This window comes from Macadamia integrifolia, chromosome 2 (assembly GCF_013358625.1).
Source record: "Macadamia integrifolia cultivar HAES 741 chromosome 2, SCU_Mint_v3, whole genome shotgun sequence".
NCBI lineage: Eukaryota > Viridiplantae > Streptophyta > Magnoliopsida > Proteales > Proteaceae > Macadamia > Macadamia integrifolia.
Window position 1 is genome coordinate 16,801,589 of NC_056558.1, and position 25,435 is coordinate 16,827,023.

At 39.0% G+C, this 25,435-nt stretch overlaps 1 protein-coding gene and 2 pseudogenes across 2 annotated transcripts; 2 read left to right on the plus strand and 1 right to left on the minus strand.

Annotated features, from left to right (window-relative positions):
• The first annotated feature begins 1,423 nt into the window (after positions 1-1,423).
• LOC122067638 (F-box protein At5g39450-like) lies at positions 1,424-10,451 on the plus strand. Of its 2 annotated transcripts, none has more exons than XM_042631483.1 (3): positions 1,424-1,837; positions 1,977-3,963; positions 10,029-10,451. In XM_042631483.1, the coding sequence occupies exons 2-3, from the start codon at positions 2,108-2,110 to the stop codon at positions 10,030-10,032; spliced, it is 1,860 nt and encodes a 619-aa protein (XP_042487417.1). In that variant the 5' UTR covers positions 1,424-1,837; positions 1,977-2,107; the 3' UTR covers positions 10,033-10,451. The 2 variants fall into 2 exon arrangements, with proteins under 2 accessions (XP_042487417.1, XP_042487421.1); XM_042631487.1 differs by having other exon boundaries at positions 1,424-1,790.
• A 5,159-nt stretch (positions 10,452-15,610) lies between these two features.
• On the plus strand, positions 15,611-19,944 carry LOC122058177 (annotated as a pseudogene).
• Positions 19,945-21,594: 1,650 nt separating this feature from the next.
• Positions 21,595-25,117, minus strand: LOC122072070 (annotated as a pseudogene).
• Positions 25,118-25,435: the final 318 nt, after the last annotated feature.

Sequence of the window (25,435 nt, forward strand, 5' to 3'; positions counted from 1 at the left end):
GATCTAGATGCATGTCATGATCTTTAAGTATAATGAAAGTAAATGTAAATTGTAAAATAAAGAAAAGAAGGAAAGAAAAAAAAGTCTTTTTTCATTGAAAATTGGATTATCCAATCGATGGGCAAATAACGCAAACGATTACTATAATTGGTGTCCACTGCTCACTAAAGAAACCATATCTATGTGGATATCAATAATGACCTGCGCTTTGTTACAAACTATAGCGATTCAATAATAAATGATTTGAATAAAATCAATAAGAATATGTATGTTGTAGACATCCCCAATCCCTGGGATTGTAGGTTAAATCGGTTTAGAGCACCGCCCTATCAAGGCAAGAAGCGAGGGTTCGAGTCCCGTCAATCCACCTATGTATCCGATATCCATCAATTTCTTCTCTCTCCATTTTTCTTGAAGAGGGGGACAGGCAGTGGGATCTAATTCCCAGCAGGGATCTTTATTTCTTTATTTTTTTCCTTCTTTTCTTTCGCATTTCTTTCGCATTAGCGTTAGAGTGATAATTTCATGCTCTCCTATGTTTGGGCATAGTGCCACATGCAGGGGCAGTGCTATTTTTCCCTTTGGTTGTTTATAAAAAGAAATTGAAATATATAGCACAACAGCACATATATAATGGTTTAATCAGAAAATTGTATAGACTTGACCAAATGAGGATTGTTAAAAAATTTAATCTAGATTGTTTTGTCTAAGGTTGGTTCAAAATGGATCGTGCAACTTATCCTTTTTAGACTCATCATTTCAATAATAAAAAAAACTGCTTAATGTCACTATTTAGAATGTTGTTGAGGATGTTTAAGTACTGAAATAGACATAGGGAGATACTAACATACATTAAGTTGCCTTTTATTTTAATTTATTTTTCTTGAAAATTTTGTTCGGGCTTGGGCTTGGGCTTGGGCTTGGGCTTGGGCTTGAGTTTCCAATCACAAAATGGGCTCAAGCACAGCCTAGATTCTAATTTGGCTGGTAGCTAAGCAGTTTTTTTCACTTTTGGTTAGCACTTTGTATTCAACTGTAACCGACCCACTCCCACAGCCCATTCCACGTGCTTCCTCTGTTCCTCTGTTCCTCTGTGCATTCGGACGAAACCACCCCAGTCCCCCAGTGGTCCTTTAAAAAGCACAGAGTTGAACATGTGTTACATCTGCCAACCCTATGGGCCCACTATTCTAAAATCCACCAACTCATCAGTGATACTATCAATGGCTATTATCACCCCATCCTAGAACTCTCGGGTGGGGTCCCCCTCTCATCTGACATCATCTGCCACGTGTCTGTCAATTAGTGCTTAATCCCCTAATTAGTATCAATATTAAAAAAAAATTAAAAAGGAAAGGTGGAATGGTCAAGTCTTTGCTGCAGTGTTGTAGCTTTTGGCTTAATTTCAACTTAAAGTTTTGTTCAGTATTAGCTGGCCACCAGACACACACACAGGGAGAACAGAGAGAGAGGGGAAAACCCAAAACCCGAAAAATATCTTAATTGCTTGCTTTGGTTACTTTAATATTATTTGTTTCTCTGCTTTTTCAGCAAAATAATCACTCCTTTCGTTTGAAACGAGGGAAAGGGATGACTGAATTGTCGTCAAAATTGATTTAGCGAAGACGTCTCGTCGACCTCAATTCATTCCTGCTTCTGAGTTTTTCTATAATTTTCTTGGGTTTTTATGATTAATACCTTAATTTTAATTCTCACTGTGATTAGTCCTTCTCATTCTGCCTCTGAACCATGCAAGTTGCCTTGGGCACAAGATTTGAAGAATCTGAAAGGTACCCATTTCATTTGAAGAATCTGAAAAGTGCCCATTTCATCTCAGGTGCCAATCTTCCAATTTCAATTTCATAATGAGGGCTTTTTACTTTTAAGGGTTCTAGCATTTGCTATTGTTTTTGTTGTTCTTATTGATGTTGGTGGTGGTTTTGTGCCGGTGTTGATGGGTCTTCTTGTTGGTTCAGGTAGTTGATACTTGTTTCCGATTCAAAATTGGATTGACTGTGGTGATTTCTAGGGTTTCTGGAAATAGATAACTTCGATTTGGATCTCAATTTTGTTGGGTATCTTTTGTACCCTTTAATCATTTCTTGTTATGTCGGCTGATCACTGTGGTTCTAGCTTACTTCTAGCTTTACCAGACGATGTCTTTGCCATCGTTTCCCGTTCCCTCTCTCCGAAGGACGTCTGCTACCTCAGCCTGTGTTGCAGAAGCCTTTATGCTTTGGCATCCTCAGAGAAGGTGTGGCTCTCCCAGTGTGAGATGGTTGGTGTTATTACTGATCGGGATCTTGTTGAGTGGCGCAACGGTGTCTCCTCTTACAAGGCCCTCTGTAGGTTTCTTGTTAGTGTTCGGCCCCTAATTGGCATCTGGGTACACCAGAACCCAGAGCTTGGCAATGTAGTTTATGTGATGCCAGGTTTTGTATCTGTTGTTGGGTGCCGAATCATCCCTCAAGAGCTTGGCCCATTGGGGATTGAAGATGGCCCTCTCTTGTGGGCACCGGTTTTTGAGATAATTGGCGATTTTGATGGCTCTACTGCATTCTTCTTACATGGTCGAGAGAAGGATACTGATTACTTCTATCCTGGTTTACTCAAGCCAGTTGAAAGGGCTTGCAATGTGCTCTTGCTTGAGGTAGAGCCACAACAGCAGTTTTGTGGAGGGAAAACGTTGCATAGTAAGAGCTTTATTCATTCTGAAAGGGACCTGTCAAGAAAGATTAATAGGTCTGATAGTGGAATTTCCAAGTCACAAAGAATAATTGGAACAACCAGGCGAATGGTACCCTTCAGTAGATTGGCATTTGGGGACAGACGGAAACTGCTTGAGGTCGTTACCAACTTGGTTCGGTTAAATGTCCCTGATTTGGCAAATGGGCCTCTTTTTCCTGGCTTAAGGGATGATGATGGAAACTTTCAGAAGGATATGGTGATCTTGTCAGAGCGCCGTTTGATGCTTATGCAGATCTACAAGCTTGGTGAGGGTCGCATTGATTGGGAATCGGCGCCTGGACTGCCTTCAGATCGTACTAGGATGGAATTGAGCAAGATCAAGAAGAGTCTTGATCGTTCAGGTTCTTGGCAGGTTTCTGCTAATGGGGAGGAGGGTCACTCACAGAGTACAAAGAGGAGAACTGTAGCTGGGTATTTTAAGGATAGCCTGAAACAGATCCTTGGGAGGTCCATCTCTGTCAATGGTCGTGCAAGTTCAAAGAATTGTACTTCGAGCAGTGAAACTAAGTATGCACAGCTTCATGAGTTCCTAAGGTCAGGTGACATGATTGGGCTGAGCTTACATGCTTGTACTATGAAGTTATCTACTTATCGAGCCTGGCCAAACATGCATGACAACCGGTTTGCCCTGTACAAGTTGCCTATGAGGATCCCGAAAGCTGGTGAAGAGTATGCCGGCCTGTGGGGTGGTACCTTTGGCTGGCCTCCTGGGAGGCCTACTGAAGACAAGCCTGGGAAAGCACTATTCTTTCTTTTGCTTTCTTATGAAGAGTCGGCAGGTCAACGATCTCTCATTGCAACCAAAATATTAGAAGGCACCCATTATGTCCTTCATCCCAATGGCTCCGCAATGTTTATCGTAAAAGTTGACGAACCATCACTGGATTCATTCCCATGGGACACCGATGGAGATTCTGTTCCAGTGGAGGTAAAACATGCTTATAATGGGGAGGGTATTGCAAATGGCTATGGTTTCAGATATCCTGGCGCTAAGCCTGGTTCACTATTTGTGATTCAAAATGAACTCCTTGCATTCATTTGGAAGGAATCCCAAGCTGTCCTGACCTTGCAGAGGCTTGACCTACAAGAGCTCATTAAGAAGGGTGAAAGGGTGCCTGTTTTACCTCCTGTTGCTAACTTTTCATATTTGACAAAATCTTACTCGAATGTGTTTGCGGGTTTCTCAAACACCTCGTATTGCTTGTCTTCACCAAGGTGCGCTCCTTTTTATCCTTAGGATGATGGTTTATTTAGTATTTCAATTCTTTATTTTGTCTCCCTTATGTGTTTAAATTCATGTGGATTAGGTAAACTTGTTTTATTATGGTCTGCATGTAAACCTGCTCTGTGGAAGTTGAAGATTATGATGGCTTCAATGTTTTGTTTTCTTTTTCCTCCAATATATACGTTTGGAATTTTCCTGTCTGCTTCGTGCAAAATTTTTATTAGAGAAAAAAATTGGTAGTAGAGATGTTATTACTGAATACTGAGACCACATTACTTGAACTAAGGAGTCTTGTGGCCTAATGTGACCATCGTCCCAAACTATTCTGTCCTTTATGGCCGAATGCAGCCATCACCCTAAACTATTCATGTATGTGCTGTTTTAGCTTTTCAAAAATGTAGTTTCCTTTTTTAGATGCATATTTTTAATCCAGGCCAAATACATTGGGGTAACTCTCTCTCTCAACCAGATATGTGTGCTCCCAAAGGTCATTACAGAAATTTTATAGAAGCATGTAATGTTGAATTACTGACATATTGTACTGATACATTTGAAGTTTCTAATTAAACTTAAAAGTTTGAAATATGATTTCTGGAAATTAACCGGCTAGATTTCTGTATTCTCTAACAACAACAACAACAACAACAACAACAACAACAACAAAGCCTTATCCCAACTTAACAGGGTCAGCCACATGGATACGAGCAAGGATAGGGAAAAGGAAAACTAAAAATGAAAAGAAACAAATCACAAAAATAGTAATGAAGTAGAACACAGCTAGATGGGGTCCGCTATCTGGATCTTGGCCCTTCAAATGACTTATCTCTTTTATTTCCCTTAATATGACTTTTTAAGGTGTCCTTCTGGCTCTGTGTGCTCCTTTTTTCAATATTTACCATATTGAAGTCAGGCTGAGATATGTAAATTCCTTCCTGAGTGTGTACATACTACAAAGGACCAACATCTCAGTTTTTGACCTGGTTTTGGTCAGGCCCGAAACCGAGACATGGGCAGATCTAGGCTTGAAACCAAGACAACTCGGAGACTTCAGTCAGTTTCGACCGAAATGTTGAACGATGCATTCTAGTATAAGTAGGGCTAAAATTTTATCCAATCAAATTCCAAAAAGATAAAAGGTCAACCCCCCAATCCAAGAACAAAAATTGAATTTTTGGCTGTAGGTGCGATTTTAACTTTCAAATGCTGGGGTTTTCTCAATTTTGAAAATTTCATAAATATTATCGTGGTAAAACATTATTAAAACCCAAAAGGCCGGTAAAATAATCTTTTGTTTTGATGTCCATAAAATTATTTTCATTTAGATGATTTTCATAGCATTCACGCACTTTAAAATAAGTTTGACCAGAACATAACTTTGTCATTACAACTTAGATTTAGGTAAACTTAGATTGTTGGAAAGCTGGTTTTGTTCTCTACCTAATACAAAAAAATCTCATGTAAAAATAAAATCATTTGACCGGTCAAATTTATTAGAGAACAAGAACATTTCTCTAAATGTTGATTTTTTATGATTCGATGTAACTTAATATTGATTTTTGACAACTTGATGTGGCTTAATGATGATTTTTTATGACTTGATGTTGCTTAATGTTGTTTTTGATGATATGAGATATATGTAGTATACTAAATAATGTTAGAAAATAGGGAAATAAAAAAAATAATGCTTGAGCTCCTAGGCAGACGCACTTGTCGCCTAAGCGCTTAGGTGCCCCTCCACCGCCTCGGGTCTCCTTGACAACTATGGCTTGTAGCTTTCAGTCTCTTATGCTTGCTTTTTACATTTAAAACATTCCTATGAGAGTGGGATGTGCTTCTAGAGTTTGATGGTTCAATTTGAAATCTCCATTGGTTTTAGGACCAAAGCTTGTGCCCTTGGATTTTGCAGGGAAAACTGGTGAAGAGAGGATCTTCAATGGTTAAAGTCATGGTTCTTAGGTAGGATTTGGTAAGTGCAGGAGTAGGGAGAAATGGAAGGAATAAGGCTTTTGTGACTAGAGATTCTGATGTCATGGCGGTTGAGAGTGTTTAGAAACAATGGATTGTGGGAAAATCTGGGGAGATGGGGTGGGGGGGGGGGTTGTAGAGAGAGACTAATTCTTTTTTTGATGAATAGAGAAATTGGAATTTGCTGCTCAGGTGGGGGACCATGTTTTGCTGAATTTGGTTGCTGCCGTCGGGCAATGACATCCAAAGATTTCTTTGAACACAACAGTCAAACCCAACCATCCCAAACCCTATGAGGGGTATTTTGGTAAAAATATTCCACATTAACTCAGTCTTATCGCCATTGTGCAGCGAGGGACTTTTGACGCAATCAGGGTAAACATGGGACTGGGGGTGTGATTTCCTCAATTGTGGGGGACATACAGCACAGTTCCAGGTGAACCGGCAGTTTTGCTGGAGCCTGCTACTGCCGGCACTGCTTACTGCCCTACTGTGTCAGTGAGAGTAGGTGCACATACTGTTTGATGGTTGAGCTGAATAAGTATATAATTTCCTTGGGTACATTGGAGCTGGGTTGAGGAGATTAACATATTCAGCCAATTCTCTTCGATATGGACTCCAGTTGATCTACTTTCAATTATCCCTCGTTTAGCTGTTTAGGTGTTAAGAGAAAACAGAGGAGTTGTTTCCTCTGAAGTCTAAATGAAACTTATATCGGAATTTATGGAATTATATATATATATATATATATATATATAGAGAGAGAGAGAGAGAGAGAGAGAGAGAGACTGTTTGAATGACACCTCCATGGGTGTATATAGAACATGTAACCTTATTTTGAGCCCTTTATCTTTTTCTGTTCTTTTAGTTGGGTAAAAAAGGATTTTCGAAATAATTTGAAATTGTACTTACAATTATGTCATATTCAAGAGTTTTCATCATTTTTCATGTTTTTCGAGTACTCATGTGAAATAACTGGATTTTACCTCACTAAAGGAAAAGATGTTGAAGTGGAACCCTGGTCACAAAACCCTATTTGGGTTCGCTATAGAACAACAAAAAATAATAGAATTCAATCAAATGAAGGAATGCAATCTCATAGTTTGTTGGAAGTTTAAACCACAAGAGAAGCGAACAAAAGGGGAAGGTAATGTATAAGGTGGGGAAGGGCAAACCTGGAATGGAAAAAAAATTAATGGCAAGGAGTAATAAAGGAGGGAGGGGTCATTTCGGCGACAAGGATATAAAATACTTATGACAAAGAGGAAAGCTAGATACAATGGGAGCTATGGCCTATGGGGTTATTAAATAAAATAATTCGGAAAAAAAAAGGGGGGGGGGGGGAAGAAGAAGAAGAAGCAAACATTTTGTGGTTTGAGGAAAGGAAGAGGTCATCGTCTTCACCTTTGGATAGTTCTCAGCCATATACGAAAACGGAACCAGCAGTGGAGGGTTTTCTCGCAGGTGGAAGAGATTCTTTGCAAGGGATCTAATCGAGCTGACGCTTTAGGAAATTAACCCCATCTTCCAGCTTTCTTAAGTCCAACTCAACATCATTCAAAGAATCAATCAAGAATCAAGTGGATCCTGAAATCATTCTGGCGGAACTCTTAAGACCTGATTTGAGCTTGGTTGTGGAAGTTGCGGTAAAGAAGATTCAGGAAGCTAAACTCTAGAGTTCTAATAACCTAGGGTAGAACTCCTTTGCCCCAAACTTCAAGGTAATAAGGGATGAATCGATGAAACTCGATCCAATTGTCAGGGAATGCTACTACTGCCCAGAAACAGGGGATGGGGAACGAAAATCAGAAAAGATGAAGAAGGAGAATGAAGGAAGGAAGAGAAAGGGTCTTACTGGGAAGTGGAGAGGGAAGAAGAGATGAGAGAAAGGGGAGGGAGGTCTCAAAAAACAGCCACTCAGACTTCAACTACAAGCCAACTCAATCAATCTTTTCAATCAACTATTCCAATCGTTGGTTAAACATCTATTTATAAAACCCAAAAAACAAAGACTTCTGATTACTTCCTATAGCTTGGACTAAAAAAATAGAAACTCGATAAAACCGAAACTAAAATTTCCTAAATGTCTAATAACTATCCTGAAATAAAAGATTACGTGTTAATCCCAAAAGCGAAATAAATTATATTCCTAAAATATCCTACCCTACAAGGCCAAAGACCCAAATTGGATCCGGTTCATCCTCTGTTTGGATTTCCAAACGGCTTCGTCTCTTGCATCAGATGTGTTATACTAAGAGGCAAAAAAGTAAGGTTACAAATTATTTGACATATATATATATATGTATATATACAAGGATTAAAGTATCAGTATCGGGTATCATATCAGAGGGGTGATTTTCTGAAACTTATCGTATCAAAGAGACATATGATACGCTAAAGATACACATGGAAATGGTAAAAAAATGTATGGATGTACTTATGATACATATAAAATACATTTTTGAAGCATAAAACACCTTATTATGCAATATGTAAATATATGTCAGCTTGATGCAAGGGATTGGGTTGCTTTTGCCTTATCTAGTGAAGCATAACCAAAAGAAAAAGAAAAGAAAAAAAAAGGAAGATTTGAGCACCAAAAATAAAAAGAGATCTGCAGCATACCACTTACGCCAAATATGTTTTGGTCCTTGATTTGTGCAGTGCAACTCTGCAAGTCCCCAAGACTTGTTGAAATGATGGAGATTAGGGTCATTTCCTATGTTAGATGATTTTCTTCTACTCATATCGAAGGGAAAACAAATTTGTAAGGCTTTTGGTTGCTCTCAGTTTCATTCTCATGGTTTCTGTTTTGTAGGTTTAAAGAGGCATATCAAGTGTATCTTACCTGTATTGGACCCATATCGTCTGATTTTGAAAAAATAAGCATCATAACAGTACCCACTGATACCAATACGATACAATACCTACTGTTACTTAAAACCTGTATATATATGCGAAAAAGGCTGGGCACACAGCCCACGTGCCGTGGCCAGTGCCCGCTGTGTCTATCTCTCTCTTCCCCCCTTTTGAAATGACCCCCATGCCCCCATTGGTGCCACTTGCTAGCTTGTCGCACGTGAGCGGTATGCCTATCCCTCTCCCTATGTGTGTGTGTGTGTGTGTGACATTTTTCAGAGACTGGTGTTTGATTTGGACTCAAGTCAGGATGAGTGTCACAGGGTTGTCATTTGCATGCTACCAAACTATTGAGCCTTTGAGCAAACTTGCTCCAAGATGGATGGTAATACCAATAGAGTGAAGCTTGATTGCTTTCTTAGATTCTGAAGGGGGGTGGGGGGAGTATGAATGATGTTGAGAGTTGGGGTAGGTCAAATTTGGTCTAGATGTCTGAATTTTTCTGAAAATACATACTGTAGACTTGTATCCAAAACTGTGCAACATTGAAACTGGGATTCAAAGAGTCAGATGAACACCGAGTTCCTTTTTTTTCTCTTTTTTTTTTCATTTTTAATCCTTGATAAACAATTTGCACGTGAAGGTTGATAAGCGCAGGTCTAGCACATGATTTCAGCATTTTCTGCACTTGTCTTGCACAGAATCTTTGGTGGGTTTTTTTTCCCCCTTGAACTTTCTTGAAGTTCAGTGATCAAATTCATGGTTGTGGACTTCGCAACAACATTAAAGTATGTTCCTGTGGGAGGTTGTAGGACCTTGATATAATGATTGAGAATGTGAATGAGCTAATGTGTCTAAGCCAAAGACAACTTTCACTGCTTTCTTTAAAATTGAATGCTATGTTGAGGCTATGTTTGTTTTCCAAGAAATGAAAAGAAGAGAAAAGAAAAGGCCAAGGTGTTTTAATTGGCTTACATTCTTTTTTATGTGGTTCAATAAAATGTTTTTGAGGTGATCATTCTGAAATATTGTCAGTCAATGAGGATTCCCCAAGTATGGTCTTTATTAATCACAACTTCTTCCATTGAGATTGCTAAAATGGACATCAGCTGAATGAAATGTCTGTTCTGCTTCAGTGTTTTAAGTTTCAGTTTGTAGACTATCTGGTGTCCTTATGTAATATGAAGTAATTGAACGATCATTTGATGTTTAGCCCCCTTGTCCATGACAGGTAATATCATTCTTCGGATTGTATGGATTTGGAATTAGGAGACAGGTAGAGTCTTTGGTGCATGTTCATATCCTCTCTGTTTACAAATGGAATCATCTGACCGGAAGCTCGGCCGTAGCAGTTGTTCTTCAGAGGCGCAGATATGATTCATCCTATGATCATTTTATTGCTTCCAACAAACAGTCACTTATCAATGACAAAGTACTGTTCGGTACAGTCATGATAATGAGAAAGTGCCCCTGGGTTACTCCTATTTTAGTTAATATATGGTGAGGTAATCTTGTGTAAATTTGATGTGAGATCATGCCTAACAGATATAGGGTGATACATATGAAAATAAACATTGGATATTTGTATCCTGCATGGCTGAGATCAATTAATGCTTGATATAATAAAGGTCCTTAATGTATTTTTACTGGAGCATTTGCTGGTGAACCCAAGATACTGTCATGATTCAGTTGTGTGCTTAATATTCAGCTTGTTATGCGTGGGACTCATCTGAAACTTCATCTGTATTTCTTGTCTTCTGCTGTGGGACTGGGGGTTCTCACCATTACAATTTTTGAAGAATATGTCATTTAGGAAAGACATGCATGGCCTAGGCATTCTACCACTCATGAATTCGAATAGAGCTGATTGGAGAGCAAGGACCCATGTAGTTGATCCCTTTTAGTTGACAAAGCCATGTTGTTATTGTTATATCTGTCATTGACTTCCCTCTGCAACTGAGACAGATAAGAGGAGGGAGGAAGAAGCAACAAAACCCAAATGTAAGGATATGGTGAAGGGGAAATGTCAAATCTGAGACATACCTTGGTCTGCCCCTATTGCTTTGGATTGTTATTACTCTTACATGATTGGGTTGAATTTGCAGCGCACAATACTGGATTCTTCAAGGGGAGTTTCTTGTTAATGTTCTCAAAGTATATTGCTTCTTGTGTACCTTGTAAGCCCGGTCCTGGGGCCAATATGTGATCCTTATCTCATGTAAAAGGGTTTGGACTCCCCAAGTCATCAACCTTTGTTCCAAGAGTGGTTTGTGGTCGAATGATATTTTACAATCTGGCCTCCAGTTTTTAAGCATTTGATGTTTTTTTCTTTGTAGTTTCTATTTTAAGTGAATTTATTTTTCTCTATTTTCGTTAAAAAAAAAATAATAATAATAGTTAGGACTTGGAAATGGTTAGTGATAATCAATCAAAACATGGATGAGTTTGGCATAAGCAAGTCAGGTGTGATCCATGAACACTAGCTTAGCCAAGTGTTGTCAGCTTCAGCTTGAAGAGCCTACGTCTGGGGGAGAAGGTTGTGAGATCGAACCCTTTGTATGCATACTAGGTGATCATTGGCCCTACTAGTGCCTAGTAGGCTGGCCATTGACCAGCGGCACTGTATAGGATAGAACAGGAAGAAAAAGTAGTCATGTGCTATCCATTGAGTTTGAGTTGGGATCCTAAACATGATGGGATCTTCAAGCATTACTCTTACAATCCAAGTAGGGCTCTATTTTATGGGTTTGACGAGGGAAAAAAATTTGTAGGAAAGTGCTGGTAAATATTTTGTTGAATTGCAATTGATAAGAGTTGGAAAGTAAGCTACCCTTGATTTGAAAAGTGAAATAAAAATTATTATTGCTAAATATGGAAAGAATTTTATTTTACTTTACATCTGTATGATCAAAATTTCAGTCTATTATGATATCCTTATGATTCTATTTGATTGCATGGAAAATAAAAATATTTTCTTATGAAAATATATTTACAAAAGATTCATTGTTTGATGTTTAATTGTCAAAAATATAAAAATTACTTCGTAAGAGAAATTTCTCTCCGCAATACTATATACGTCAAAAACTTTCCGAATCATTTTCCAAATGAAAATGCATGAATATTAAAAACCCAAGGGAAACAAACAAATCTAGAGTTGCTTCCAATGGCATCACAGAAAATCACCTCCACAGCTTTGCTTGAACAAAAACAATCATAACATGCTCAAACCCCATAAACGATGCCAAAAATAAAGAAAGAGGCTATTCCTCCCAAAACAAAGGATCAAAACCTTTATATCCCATGCCCGATTTAATTTACAGGTTGCACTTGTTAAATTAATTTCACTTCACTTTCCTATTTACCAAACCATTCTAAAGATTAAAAATGCCTTCACTTCCTTTTACTTTACTTCGTTTTATTTTCCCTGTAACCAACTAGAGCATGTGTGTTATTATTACATTTAGCCTATGTTTGGTAGCCAAGAAAAGAAATAAAAAGTACAATTTTTGTACATTTTTCTTGGTTTAAAAAGTTCGCTTTGTGCTTGGCAAGCTCTGTTTATTGTGGCACCACTCAAGTCTCCAGGACCGGATGGAATGCCACCAGTATTTTTCCAACGGTTTTGGGACTTGGTGAAGAATGATTTATATCACTTTGTTGCAGAATTCTTTCGAACAGGTCTTATACCAATGGCACTGAATTGTACTCTTATCTGTCTTATACCAAAAGTGGGCAACCCGGAGTCAGCAACTCAATTCCGTCCTATAAGTCTCTATAATGTTGTCTTTAAAATCATTACAAAGATTATAGCCGATCGCTTGCATAATGCCTTGCACCAGATTATATCTCCCTCTCAGTCAGCATTCATCCCTACAAGGCTAATTTTAGATAATGTCATGGTTGCACATGAGGTGTTCCATTATGTCAAGAAGCAAAAGAAGGGGAAGGATAAATTCGTAGCCTTCAAATTGGATATGTGTAAAACATATGATAGGCTGGAATGGAATTTTATAAAAGCAATGTTATTGAAAATGGGGTTCAGTCAATACTAGGTGGTTCGAGTTATGGCTTGCATTTAGGACAGTTTCCTATTGCCTACTAGTTAATGGTGCGGTTAAAGGTGCAATTACACCTACTAGAGGTATTCGGCAAGGAGACCCTATTTCACCAGCAATTTTTGTTCTTTGCTCTCAAACTCTCACCTCTATTATCAAGAAGGCGAAGGATTCGGGTGAGTTTCATGAAATAAAGGTAAGGCAGAGGGTGAGTTTCATGAAATAAAGGTAAGGTATAGGAGGCCACCAATTACACATTTGTTATTTGCAGATGATTGTCTTCTATTTTCATAAGTTAAGCTTCAAAAAATATCAGCCTTTAAATCCTGCTTAGACTTGTATTGCAAGGCTACGGGTCAGTTTATTAATTTGCAAAAGTCTAGCCTAACTTTTAGTCTAAATACTCACATAAAGTTCAAGAGAAGGTTTTCTCGGGTATTACAGGTTCCATATGGGGATGGTCCCACTAAATATTTGGGACTTCCAACAGAGTTTGGGGTTTCTAAGAAGTTTTTATTCCAAGAAGTGAAGGAGAAGACCATCAGAAAACTGCAGGGTTGGAAGAGAAAATTGCTATCGTATGCAAGTAAAGAAGTGCTTCTAAAGGCGGCTATCTCTCCAATGTCTAACTATGATGGCTCCCATTTCAAGTTATCTGCTTCCCATCATGAGTCAATAAGGAAGGTAGCATCTAAATTCTACTGGGGCAAGACAAAGATACATTGGATCTCATGGAGACGTCTTTGTCGGGCTAAGAACCGTGGGGGTTCGGGTTTTAAGGATACTAGACTTCAAAACCAAGCTTTGTTGACTAAAGCAGTGTGGCGTCTCTAGTCATCTCCTGATTCTCATTGGGCAAGATTCATCAAATCCGTTTATTTCCCACATTGTAGTTTTCTTAATGCAAGATTGGGAAGTAATCCATCTTGGGGGTGGAGGAGTTTGCTTGAAGGTAGGGACACTCTCAAAAAGGGATTGATATGGAATATTGGAGACAATAACCTGGTTGACATCTGGTCTGATAAGTGGGTTCCATCTACTTCAAATTTTAAAATCCAGCATCCATGCCCAGCTGGTTGTAACCTCTCTAGAGTTGATGATCTCATAGACCCAACTACCTGCACATGGAGGATAGATTTGTTGGATCGTTTCTTCCATCCTACTGATATAGAAGCCATTAAGAAGGTTCATCTCAGCATGTTTCCTTCATCTGATAAGCAAGTGTGGGGGGCCTACGGTATGGGAAATTCTCAGTTAAAACAGCATATCATTTGTTGTCCAACATTGCTGAAATGCATCATGCTACAACAGCGCCATCTTCAAGAGTACACTCATGGGAGCAGATATCAGAAACGGCGTGGAAGCGAATATGGGCCATACAATCCTTGCCAAAAATTAATTTTTTTTTATGGAGGGCTTGTAATGAAGGGGTTGCCACTGGTGGAGGTCTTTCTTCTCATGGAGTAACATTAGATGCATCTTGTATTAGATGTGGGGCTGAAAAGGAATCGGTGGACCATTTGCTCTTCGAACGTCCTTTTGCTCAAGCAGTATGTTTGGGAGTTCACTGACCTACACTCCACCATCTGATTAGCAGCCCAAGCTTTCGAAGTGGATTGAAAGCTGGAACAATCTGTTTCACAGGGATAAGATGCTTGCCAGACAAACACCTTCTCATGCGTCATTCATATGTTGGTACTTATGAAGGGCTAGGAATGATACAATCTTCAACAAACAGGCATGGTCTCCAAGTGAAGTCATCAAAGTGGCGAAGAAAGCTTACTTGGAGTTTCAGTTAGCAAAGTTTCCACCACCATCTTCTAGGATGACAGCTGAACTACCTCAATCTTCTATGGCAATAGGATGAACACCTCCATCAGTGGGTTATATGAAAGTAAATTGTGACGCTGCTATTCCCAGAGGTAATACTTTAGGAGTCTTGGGATCATCTTCAGAAACCACGAGGGGCATGTTCTACAAGCTGTATCCTCACCACAGATCCTTACTTCTCATTACAAGGTGAAGCCCTCACTGTTAGATTACATTGTCTATAGCACTACAGGCTGGTTTTACTCATCTCTAAGTGGAATCAGACAACAAAGAGCTTATTCAATACATTCAGGATCCTACAAGAGTGCCACCTTTGGATATTGCTGAAGCTATTAATGATATTTTATCCATTTCAGGTTCTTTTGTTTCATTATCTTTTCACCATGTACCATGAGCTCTGAACTGTATTGCAGATGCTCTGGCTAGGAAGGCATTGTCTATCATGTGTATGATAGATTGACCAATTTCCACTCCCTGGCTTTAAGACCTTTGTTTGCCTAAGGCCAATGGCTGTACACATGCTCCTAATTAGTAAATTTCCATTCTACCCAAAAAAAAAATCGTGCCAAAAATACAAGAAAACATGAGAAAATATAAAAACTTTTCTTTTCTTCTCTTCCAATAGTAACCAAAAATGCATACTTTTTTTATTTTCTCACCATGTCATTTCTTTTCTTCTCTTTTCTTTTCCTTTTTATTCTAGATTCTTTTTTTCTTTCTTTTCTTTCTTTTCTTCTCGTGGCTACCAAACATAGCCCTAATGGTAGCCCAACATACATACTTTTTTAATTTTCTGATCATTTCATTTATTTTCTTTCACTTTTCTAGATTTTTTTTCTCTTTTCATTTCATTTCTTTTCTTCTATTGGCTACCGAAGTAACTGAACACAACCTTAGTTAAACAAAAAGGTTTGAAAAGTCAAGAGAGAGAAAGAGTGGATTGATTACGAGAAGGGGAGAGAGAGAGAGAAGAGAGTTGCAGTAAGAGCTGAGAATATGGTGTCGGCTCTTATTCTTTCTCTACTCTTCATGTTCTCTATTCCATTAACGTCTGTCCAACCTGTAGCTTCCCCTGAACCTTCTATCTCCACAGATTTTTGTATAATAGGAAGTGGCATCGCCGGCTCATCGGTCGCCCATTTCCTCCACCGCTATTCCGCCAATACTTCGCTCCCCATAATCAATGGTATTCGAATCTTTGAACGTCACCGAATCGTCGGAGGGAGGATGGCTACAATCTCTATTGGTGGTGACACCTTTGAGGCTGGAGCATCCATAATTCATCCCAAGAACTACCATGCCTTGAATTTCGCCAAATCCCTTAATCTGCGAATCAATGAGCCCTTGTCCGATTCGTCAGATTCCTCTTTCAGTATTTGGGATGGTACCCATTTCGTATTTAAGACCCTTCCTTTAAATTCCAAGTCCCCTTCATATAACAAGATTGTATCGATCGTCAATTCACTCCTCATCTTCTTCAGATACGGAATTTCACTTTTCAAAATGCAGAGTTTTGTTAATGTATCTCTCTCTCTCTCTCTCTCTCTCTCTCTCTCCAGCTTTCCATCGTTGTGTGTTTATATGATTATTGAAGTCCCCCTCCGCCCCCCTTTTTTATTGCAGAATACTTTGGGTTCTTTCTTAAAGTACTACACGGATTTAGAGTCCAGGCCTGTTTTTGAGACTCTGGATGAGATGCTTAAATGGTCGGGTTTCTATGGGCTCACTTGTCCGACATTGCAAGAGGAGTTAGTTGAAGCTGGACTCTCTCAACGACTTATATCTGAGCTTGTCACTGTATGTTGCTTCAATTTACTCACTTTATGTTTATGATTCATTTTCTGTTTTGAATAGTGTTAGTTGTTTGGGATGCCCTGAATACCAGTATACCATGTGTGTGATGCCAAATTCTGTGCCACCCATGATTGTATTTTCAGAATTTGAGCATGTCCTAAGATTCTCAGCATATTTGGCATTCAGAGTCATGGACTCTAACAGTTGTTCATTTATCAATGGGAAATCGGATTTCCTTGTGATGCAGCTCACGGAAGTGTGCAATTAAAACCTGTTGCCCTGTGACATAATTGTCTAGGAACATGTTTAGAATGTGTATTATTTAAGGGATGGGTAGTAAATTTCACCTATTCAAAACTTCAATGTCTGGCCTTTTTCCAACAATTTTTTTTTTTCAAGAGATTATAACCCTTCTCTCTAGTTTGAACGATATGAGGTATGCTAGTGGATTGACTTCTCAAGCCTTTGGCATTTCAATTTGGATTCTGTATATTTTCATAATATTTGGAGTCACATATCCATGTTTGAATCAAAAGATATTGTGATCTGTTTTCATTTTTCTCTTTGTGTAAATAATGGGCCAATTTTGACGCTACTTGCATAAAGTGAAAGCATACTGAATGCTCAAATTAATGTACTTACTCATTGAATTTATTTATTCCATCTAGACTCTAATAGAAAAAAATTCAGTGCAGACAACAAAAGGCCAACGTGACGGAATATTTTACCAAAAAAAAGAAAAATATGTGACGGAATATAAGAAGTGTTGCTTAGATAAAACGAAAGTCTAGCAAGAAGAAGGTTTTGAATTTTGAAGCTGGCAGCTACTTGTTATTTCTTGCACAGGAATGCTGAAGTAGTTGGAGAGAATGACATTATTTTCGATGAAGTTTGATGGAGAGGAGATTATATTTTGAAGATTTTATATTTGATGAAGTTTTTCTTGAAAGTCATGATTGATGAAGTTTCTGCTCACTATTTGCAGCTCATGTTCGTTTCATCTTCAATAAGTCTTATACTGTTTAAAAACTTCAAGTTTAATTTCACCAAACTTGGTAGTCTTAGATACTTCTCTTATGTAGTAACATTCAAGGTATGGTTCATGAAAGTATGGTGGACATTAAAAGGTCTTGATAATAGATTGCAGATACTAGGTATTTCCAAAGGATTAAGTTGTCTAAGGTAGTCTTTGAGAAAGATGAGGATAAAAAAAGCTTTAGGACCTGATGATATCCCGATTAAGTTTAGTAATGCATGAGAGATGGCTGATTATCCTAGCTGATAATGTAATGCCTTGGTGCTGAGAAAAATAGCTTTACCAAGTCTATTCACAAGAAAGGAGTTAGATATTCACAATTGCACCAACTATTAAGTGATTCTTATAAACCATTCTCTGTCTGGATGGAGTAATTGTGAACAGATTAAGATCTCAAATTAGAGTACAAGGGATCAGTTTGGATTTAGGGTTTGTGCCAAGGGAATCAACAACTGAGGCAAGAGGGTCTTGTTAGATGGGCCGCCAGATGCCCTTTATGAAATCCTTCCCACATGTTATTATGAAATATAGTCTCCAATCAAGGAGAGAAGAAATTTCTTGTTCTTGTTCTTTTATGTAACATAAGTTGCCTTTTCACTATAATAATAAACTTTATTCCTGAAGTAATGGTGCATCTCATGTATGTTTTAGTGATCTTAGATTGGCTTTCTAAGAAATCCTTTGTTTAAATTCCCTGTAGTGATTTTCTATGTGCAGGCTGATACATCTTGAAATAAAAATAACTCGAGGTTGCAATCACATGAGATATGAACATATTTGGCTGAGATTATGTCAAATTTGAGCTTTGGGCCATGTTCAGGACATGCTCTCAGGTGTTGTTCCCACAATGTGGCTGTGGAAGGTCCAAGTTATATTAATAATTAAAAAACCCTAGTCAAAGTTAAATCTACTATAAAATATTAATCGATGAACCTCCACAACATTCAAATTCAAAGCTTCAAACTGAACCTTGCAATATAGTTCATGTCTATATCTAATCAGGTTAAAGGTTCTGTCTGTGAAACATGAAGAGCTTGAATTATGTAGCTTATCAAAACTTAGATCTGAAGTAACTTTGTCTGTTGTTTTCCATTATGAAGATTTCCATGGGTTGATAATGGAGCTCTTAATTTTTTTATTTTTTTTTTGGGTAGAATGGAGCTCCTTGACTAGCTGCTTACACATCCTACTTATTCCAATCTGACGACCTCCTACTTTGATGTGGGCTTTTATTTTTAGGTGATTATACGAATTAATTATGGTCAAAGTGTTGCAATTAGTGGGCTTGCCGGGGTAGTTTCCCTGGCTGTATCTGATGCAGGGTTATGGTCAGTTGGAGGAGGAAACTGGAAAATTGCTTCTGGGCTAATAAATAGTTCAGACATAACATTGCACCTCAATCAAGAGATTGAATCTATTACACATCTTGGGGACTATTATGAGCTTAAGTATTCTAAAGGAATTAGTTATGTTTGTGACGTCACAGTAGTACATTGGATGAGCTGAATATACAGTTTAATCCTCCTATTTTGATTCCTGAGAGGAAGTTACAGCACACGAATGCCACCTTCGTGAGGGGCCTCTTAAAACCTGTGGGTATTCTGGCTGTCTTTAATTTTAATTTCCTTCTTTAGATTCTGTGCTTGTAATTTCTTCACATATCTAAGTGTTGCTTTCTCGATTCATGTCTTTGGCAAGGCATACTTTGGCCTACAATCTGTATCAGAAATTCCAGAACTCGTGGGCACAATTGAGGCTTCTGATCTTCCTTTCTCCGGCATCTCTATCCTCAAGAAGTACACTGAAGAGGACATGGCACACAAGATATTCTCGCGTATGCCATTAATCGATGCATTACTTGACCATATATTCAGGTAATGTTTCCCCACCATTGTCAAAATACTGGGAGCATTGAGAACTGGCCTTCAAACTATATTTCTTACTCGTAATAAAATTTCTTGGGTGTAACTGTTGTTTATGCTTTCACTGACAATGTGAAGAAGGAAACAGTACGGATAGACTGGGGTGCATACCCTCATTTCACAGCCCCAGAAATGTATGCACCATTTGTCTTGGATGGCCTGCATTTGTACTATATTAATGCTTTTGAGAATGCATCCAGCACCATAGAGACTAGTGCTGTTGCTGCGAAAAATATTGCCCGACTCATTCTGTCAAAGCTCTCTGGTCAGACAACTTCAAGATCAACAAATCTTAAGAGCTCTGCCTCTGGTGGAGAAGGTAAGGGTCTGCATTTTGATGTCTGAGTTGATGTCCAAATATGGGACCATTAGGTTTCTCCTGGTTCTGGAAAATGAAGATAACTTTCTAAACTGGTGGCTTCCAGCATCCCAATATGTCAATTTGTATTTGTAGGTATATTTGTGAATTATAAAGACTAACTAGAAAATAATATTTTATTAGAGATGACAGTTGAGATTGTCAATCCCAGAAATCAGCATAATTAGATGGTCGGTTTTCTAAAAGTTTGACATATTAATCTTTGGGTTCCTACCATTCAGAACAGGGTCTGAACCTAAGTCCCACTTATATAGATGGTCGTGGGAGGAGTGGATATGATCTGTTCAGCAATATTCGCTTCAAGTGGCCTCTCCTCAAGTGTTGAACCCCCACCTCTACCTGCGTGGGGTCCTGATTGTCTAGTCACGAGGGAAGTGGCAACTTAGTTAAGAGCATTCTAGATTGTCCCTTCTCACCCACAACCTCCAAGATGTGGTTTCAAGTATCCCCATTGGCCATCTATGGGTTGCACAAATGGTTAGGGTGAATTGAGGATTGTGTGGATAGACCCACGATCCTAGGTTTGATTCTCCATTTGGGCATCTGTGATTTAAGTGGAGATCATGGTGGTGGGTTACTGTGCTAGTCTTCCTAAAAATTAGTGGAGATGTACTTAAGTTTACCCGGACACCTTGATTAACAAAAAAAAAAGATAATCTAGGGTAAGCTTGCATCAAGTTTTGAGCAATAGAGTCGTAACTTGTTAGTGCAGTTCCAACCTACTCACCTTGAGAAAATCATGCCTCAGTAACGTAATGTCATAACTAAAATTAAAAGATCTAGATTTCGAGAATCTCTTCACTCATGCATTTTGGTGTTCAAATGGGACTTGTGAAATAATGGGGATGGCAGTGAGGAGATCACTGGGGCATCCTATGTTTTGGGATTTCTTTCACCTAGAGTGATTGAAATTTTTTGTCAAAAAAAAATAAATAAATAAAAATTAAAATTAAAAAAAAAAAACCTAAAATATGGAAACTCTGAAACAACCTCTCCATGAAGCAGGGAAAAGGTTTTACACAGACTATCCGCGAAAAGGGGGAAAAATTCTCTCCATGGAACCCAGGGACTAGGGAATCATACCACGGTTGGGGTGACCTGGGGATGCATGTTGGGGTCCTCCCAACCATGGGATGGCTCCATGGAGAGGAGCCAGATCTCCCCAAATCCCTCAAAGGAGGGAGTCTTGTGCATTGGGTATGCATTTTTTTTCTAAAATTAAGAAACTCCATATTGTACTTGTAGTGGGTGAATCTTCAATACATGGACCCCTATAGAGAGCTAATTATCCATATGGTCCCCCCTCCCCCCTCCCCCCCATCCAGGAAAAAGATCCTCTCCAACACCATCCACCCCCCACTTTGAGCAATGTGGAGAGTTCATTTCAATCATCCCGGCCGTTGTATGTGGAGACCACAACTTGGATTAGCCATTTGTCAAACTTAAGTCCCCAATTTCATTATATGTCATAAATGTAGCTCGGCACTTTAGGTGGTAGCCGCATTATCATGGTGGTTGGAGGTCTGAAAGAGCATGGATTCATCAATGGCAGCTCTGGTATCACTGGTGGTTCTTTTCATTCTTTGTAGCAGAGAGAACTTTGCACCTTCATAGCTTAAAATTGAATTTCAACCAATATCCTAAGCTTTAAATCTCCAACAGAGAAATTGGATTATGACTTTGTGCTGAAATTATCCAGACAGATTGATTATTACAAGGCCAATACTCTGTAGCTTTTGATGGTGAGATGATGAAATCTAACATAAACATAACTTTCACCTACTGTGTTCACCAAAAAATACATGCGATTTATACATATATTTGTGTTGCAATATTTTTTCATGACATGTGAAGCTAATTTATACAATGTACCTTCCAACACTGAGAATAAATACTGGAAATGCTTGTACCTGCTTAGGAACCATAAGATTATATGACTGGGGTAGTGCCTCTCCATCTCAACTTGAGGAGACACGCGACTGGACAGTATCTCTTCCACTGCAGTAGCATTAGGGTGCACACCCAAAGAGGTGAACATGACCTCTCCCATATATACTGCTGTAGCATTGATACCAATTCATGTAAGTGGTTTCATCAGTGGATCAGTAAGCAATGGTTGACGGAACCTGTGCAAAGGCGCTAGTTTTAATTTAATGATATTGGGGGAAGATTTCATGTAGGAAACGTAGGAGTTTCACATATTAACACTTTTAGGATCTTCAGCAGATGATGTGGACATCATTTCCGGCACTCCAATAGTGAAGATGGTATTCTCAAAGCTACAAACTAGAGAGCTTTGTACTAACCCCTTATGAAGAAATCATGCAACAAGATCAACTTCGTCACGATCTGGAGGAACAACATCCAATCTCATCATACTCCTATACTCATCTGGAACTGGTGCACCTGCTTGTACACACAACTCCACCACAGCAGGAGCCTCGCCATAATACCTCTTGAGGTCATTCACTAAAGGGGGCCCATGAGGATCCCATGAATGCCACACATAGTTAGGCCCAATCAGATCATCTATGCTTGTTTCTTGCCATGTATGCAAACCATTGCGGGATTGGTGTTTGGACGCTTTGCACATTCTGACCTTGTGTCCCTTAGGCCCCACCTGAACCTCGGGACAATACCCACAAGTCAGCACACTGCATTTCTTCATGATCTTCTTAGCTCCTGAAATCATCTCAAACCACGACTCCAGTGTGTTAAAGCTCAATTCATTCAAGTTCTCTTCCGCGTCATCTGATGATTGGGCTTGCAGATCAAGTTCTTCCAACTGTGAATCTCTTTCATTACGTTGTTCATCGTCATCTTCTTCTTCATTTTTTCACCGCCTCAAATCCTTCCATTCATAGATCGATGCAAACCTGCTCTAGAACGCAGACCAAGACACAGTTCTAATTTGGGATTCAACAATATTAGAATATGCTAAAATTTTATTTTATTTGAGATTTTTTTTTTTAAGGTTATTTTAAGACAGCTATTAGCTAAGTAGAAATTTTCAGTTGAGATTTTATTTTGATTTAGTATAAGTTGATTAATAGAGAAAAACAAGAATGTGAAATTCCACCCCCCCCGGCGCGTGGTTGTCTCCTTCTTCTTCTTCTTCTTCTCTTCCCTGCGATCTCTTTTTCTCTTTCTCCCCTCCCTTCTCCTGTCATTATTTTCTCCTTGCTCATTCTTTTCTGGTTCTATTCCTGCGACCCTAGCAGTCCCAAAGAGAGGTATCGATCTCCCTTTAATTCCCTATTATTTCTCCTCACTACTAATACTCTGTTTTCTGGGTAGCATAAACAGCCCTTAGTGTTGAGGTCGATCTCCATCAATACTCCTCTGATGGGTCTGAGCTTTAGGGCATAAGAACCCCTATCGTAGGCGAGTTGAACCTTAGAATTTCAGACCCAAATAAGATCTCTGTTGGGAGAGATAAACCTGCAACTCAGGTTAACCGAAGGCATCGCCCAGGTCTGGTTTCAGTCGATAATATCTCCTGGGTTGCTGAACAATGGAACCCATTAGGGTGGGCGTATGGCAAGGCTTTGCAACACCTTCCATCGCCTGGAACTTCATAGAGAACAGATCAATGGTGAGGAAAAATTGCGCCTGAACCCCAAAGTGTTTTCTACTTTTTCGCTTGAGGCTGGGTTGAAGACAACTTCATAAAATGGTGATTGAGTTTTACTTTATTCTAATATCTCATATTAATGCTCCTTCCATTCCCTACTTTATTACAACTTGTCATTGAGTTTATTTTTCATTCCAAGAATACCCCCTCCCCCTTATACGTTACACTCTTCGTCTAAAAGTGGAGATTCAAAATTCTTCTAGATTTTTATCCTGTGTTAAAATTCCATCTTTTGTCTTATTGCCTTATTGTTACCCCTTATTTTAACCTCCAATTTACACCATGCCATCTAGTTGAATGTTGTTGATAATTTATCCATAGCCAATAATTAATAATTCATTTCATATCCTATTGCTTTTTACTTGCTAATAGGTCGTTGAGAATTTTGATTTATTACGAGATTGCCACTGGTTTGCTTAAATCCTTAAGTGGGCCCAAATACAATCAGGTTGGTCTTGGTGGGCCCCCCATTAGATAGTCTTTGAGTTCTACAGCAGCTTGTATGCAAAGCTCCACAATTGCAGGGAGCCTCAGAACTCTAGACTTCTCATCATGCCCAACTCTTGGTTTTCCAACACGATCATGTAGATGGAAACAGTAGGGGAAATGCACATCTTCAATCCCTCCAATTCTCCAAAGGTCTGTGGCACTCCGAAAACCACTTTTAGGACCAGTGCAGGTCCGAATTTCGTGGCCCACATGAGCAATATGAACTTCAAAGCAAAACCTGAGAACAAAAAGCTCAATCCGATGAATGGATGGAACCAACAGAAACATACAACTCACCATAAAACACAGATGGTAATGTGGGAATGGATCATTAATGCCGAGGGGCTACACAATTGTTTCAAAACTGAAACAATCAGCTGGATTGTTCTGGCCATGCCCGCTGGTGTTCCGGACAGTAGAGGTTTAGGTCTCCCATACATTAATATAAAGGTCTTTGATCTAATTCTCCACAATACGTGAACCTACATAACCAATTTTAAACCTAATAGAGAGTGGACCATCCAGCAGTTGGACCACTTAGTTTGGTCCAACAATTAGACCATATGACTGGACAATCCACTTACCAAGTCAATGATTGTTCAAGAGATAACCAATCAGGCCGGCTGATGCAACACTGCGGCCTGGAAGTTGATGGTCCAATCACCTGGTTCAATTATATGTGAAAATAATAGAAAGTTATTCACTAGAGAGGTTGAATTCCTAAAATACCTTCAACTTCAAGCTTAAAAGCAATTTCTTAATGAATATAAGCTCCAGAAAACATCAATACTAAATGGAAATTGGAATCACCAAGAATTACAGGAGTTGAAGAGAAAAGATTGGCAACTAAGTCCATCGATTATGAATACCTGCGACGCTTGATAGGAACAACATCCATGAGCTTTGAGAGTCCTTGAAGGAGTTTTCCTCTTGCTTGATACGCTTGATGAGCCACCTCAAATAGTTCAGGAACAAGTAGGCCATTTTCAGGTGCTTCTTCAAGCATTCTGCAGGGCTCTGCCTTTCTTGCTTCTCTCTCTGCCTTTGCCCTTGGAATTAGTAATTTCATGGGTGCTGGATAGAGTTTTCTCTCCGATTTCCTCCTACAACGCTTTGGTATGTCAACGTAGAGTGGATCGTCATCTCCTCCAAGGCTATGGGTTCTTCTGGTGGCATAAATAAAATTAGGGATTGACCGTCAACCTTGTTTCTTCAGCTGGGAAATCTCCCGAAACACTGTTTTTTACATTTCTTATCGCTAAACCACTCTTCTATATTTTTAACTCTATTCGAAAATTTTACCCCTAGCTTCCAACATTAATTAAGCACAAATTGGTGTATATCAATGTCAACAAAATATTTGAACCAAACCTAAGGATGAACTGGTCAAACCATCAATTGGGGAACGCCTTGACTGTCTACAACTGAGCCCTGAATAGTTTTAAGGTTTCCAGAGAAGCGGATTAGTTTTTTAACAACAACAGAACTTCTTATTACTG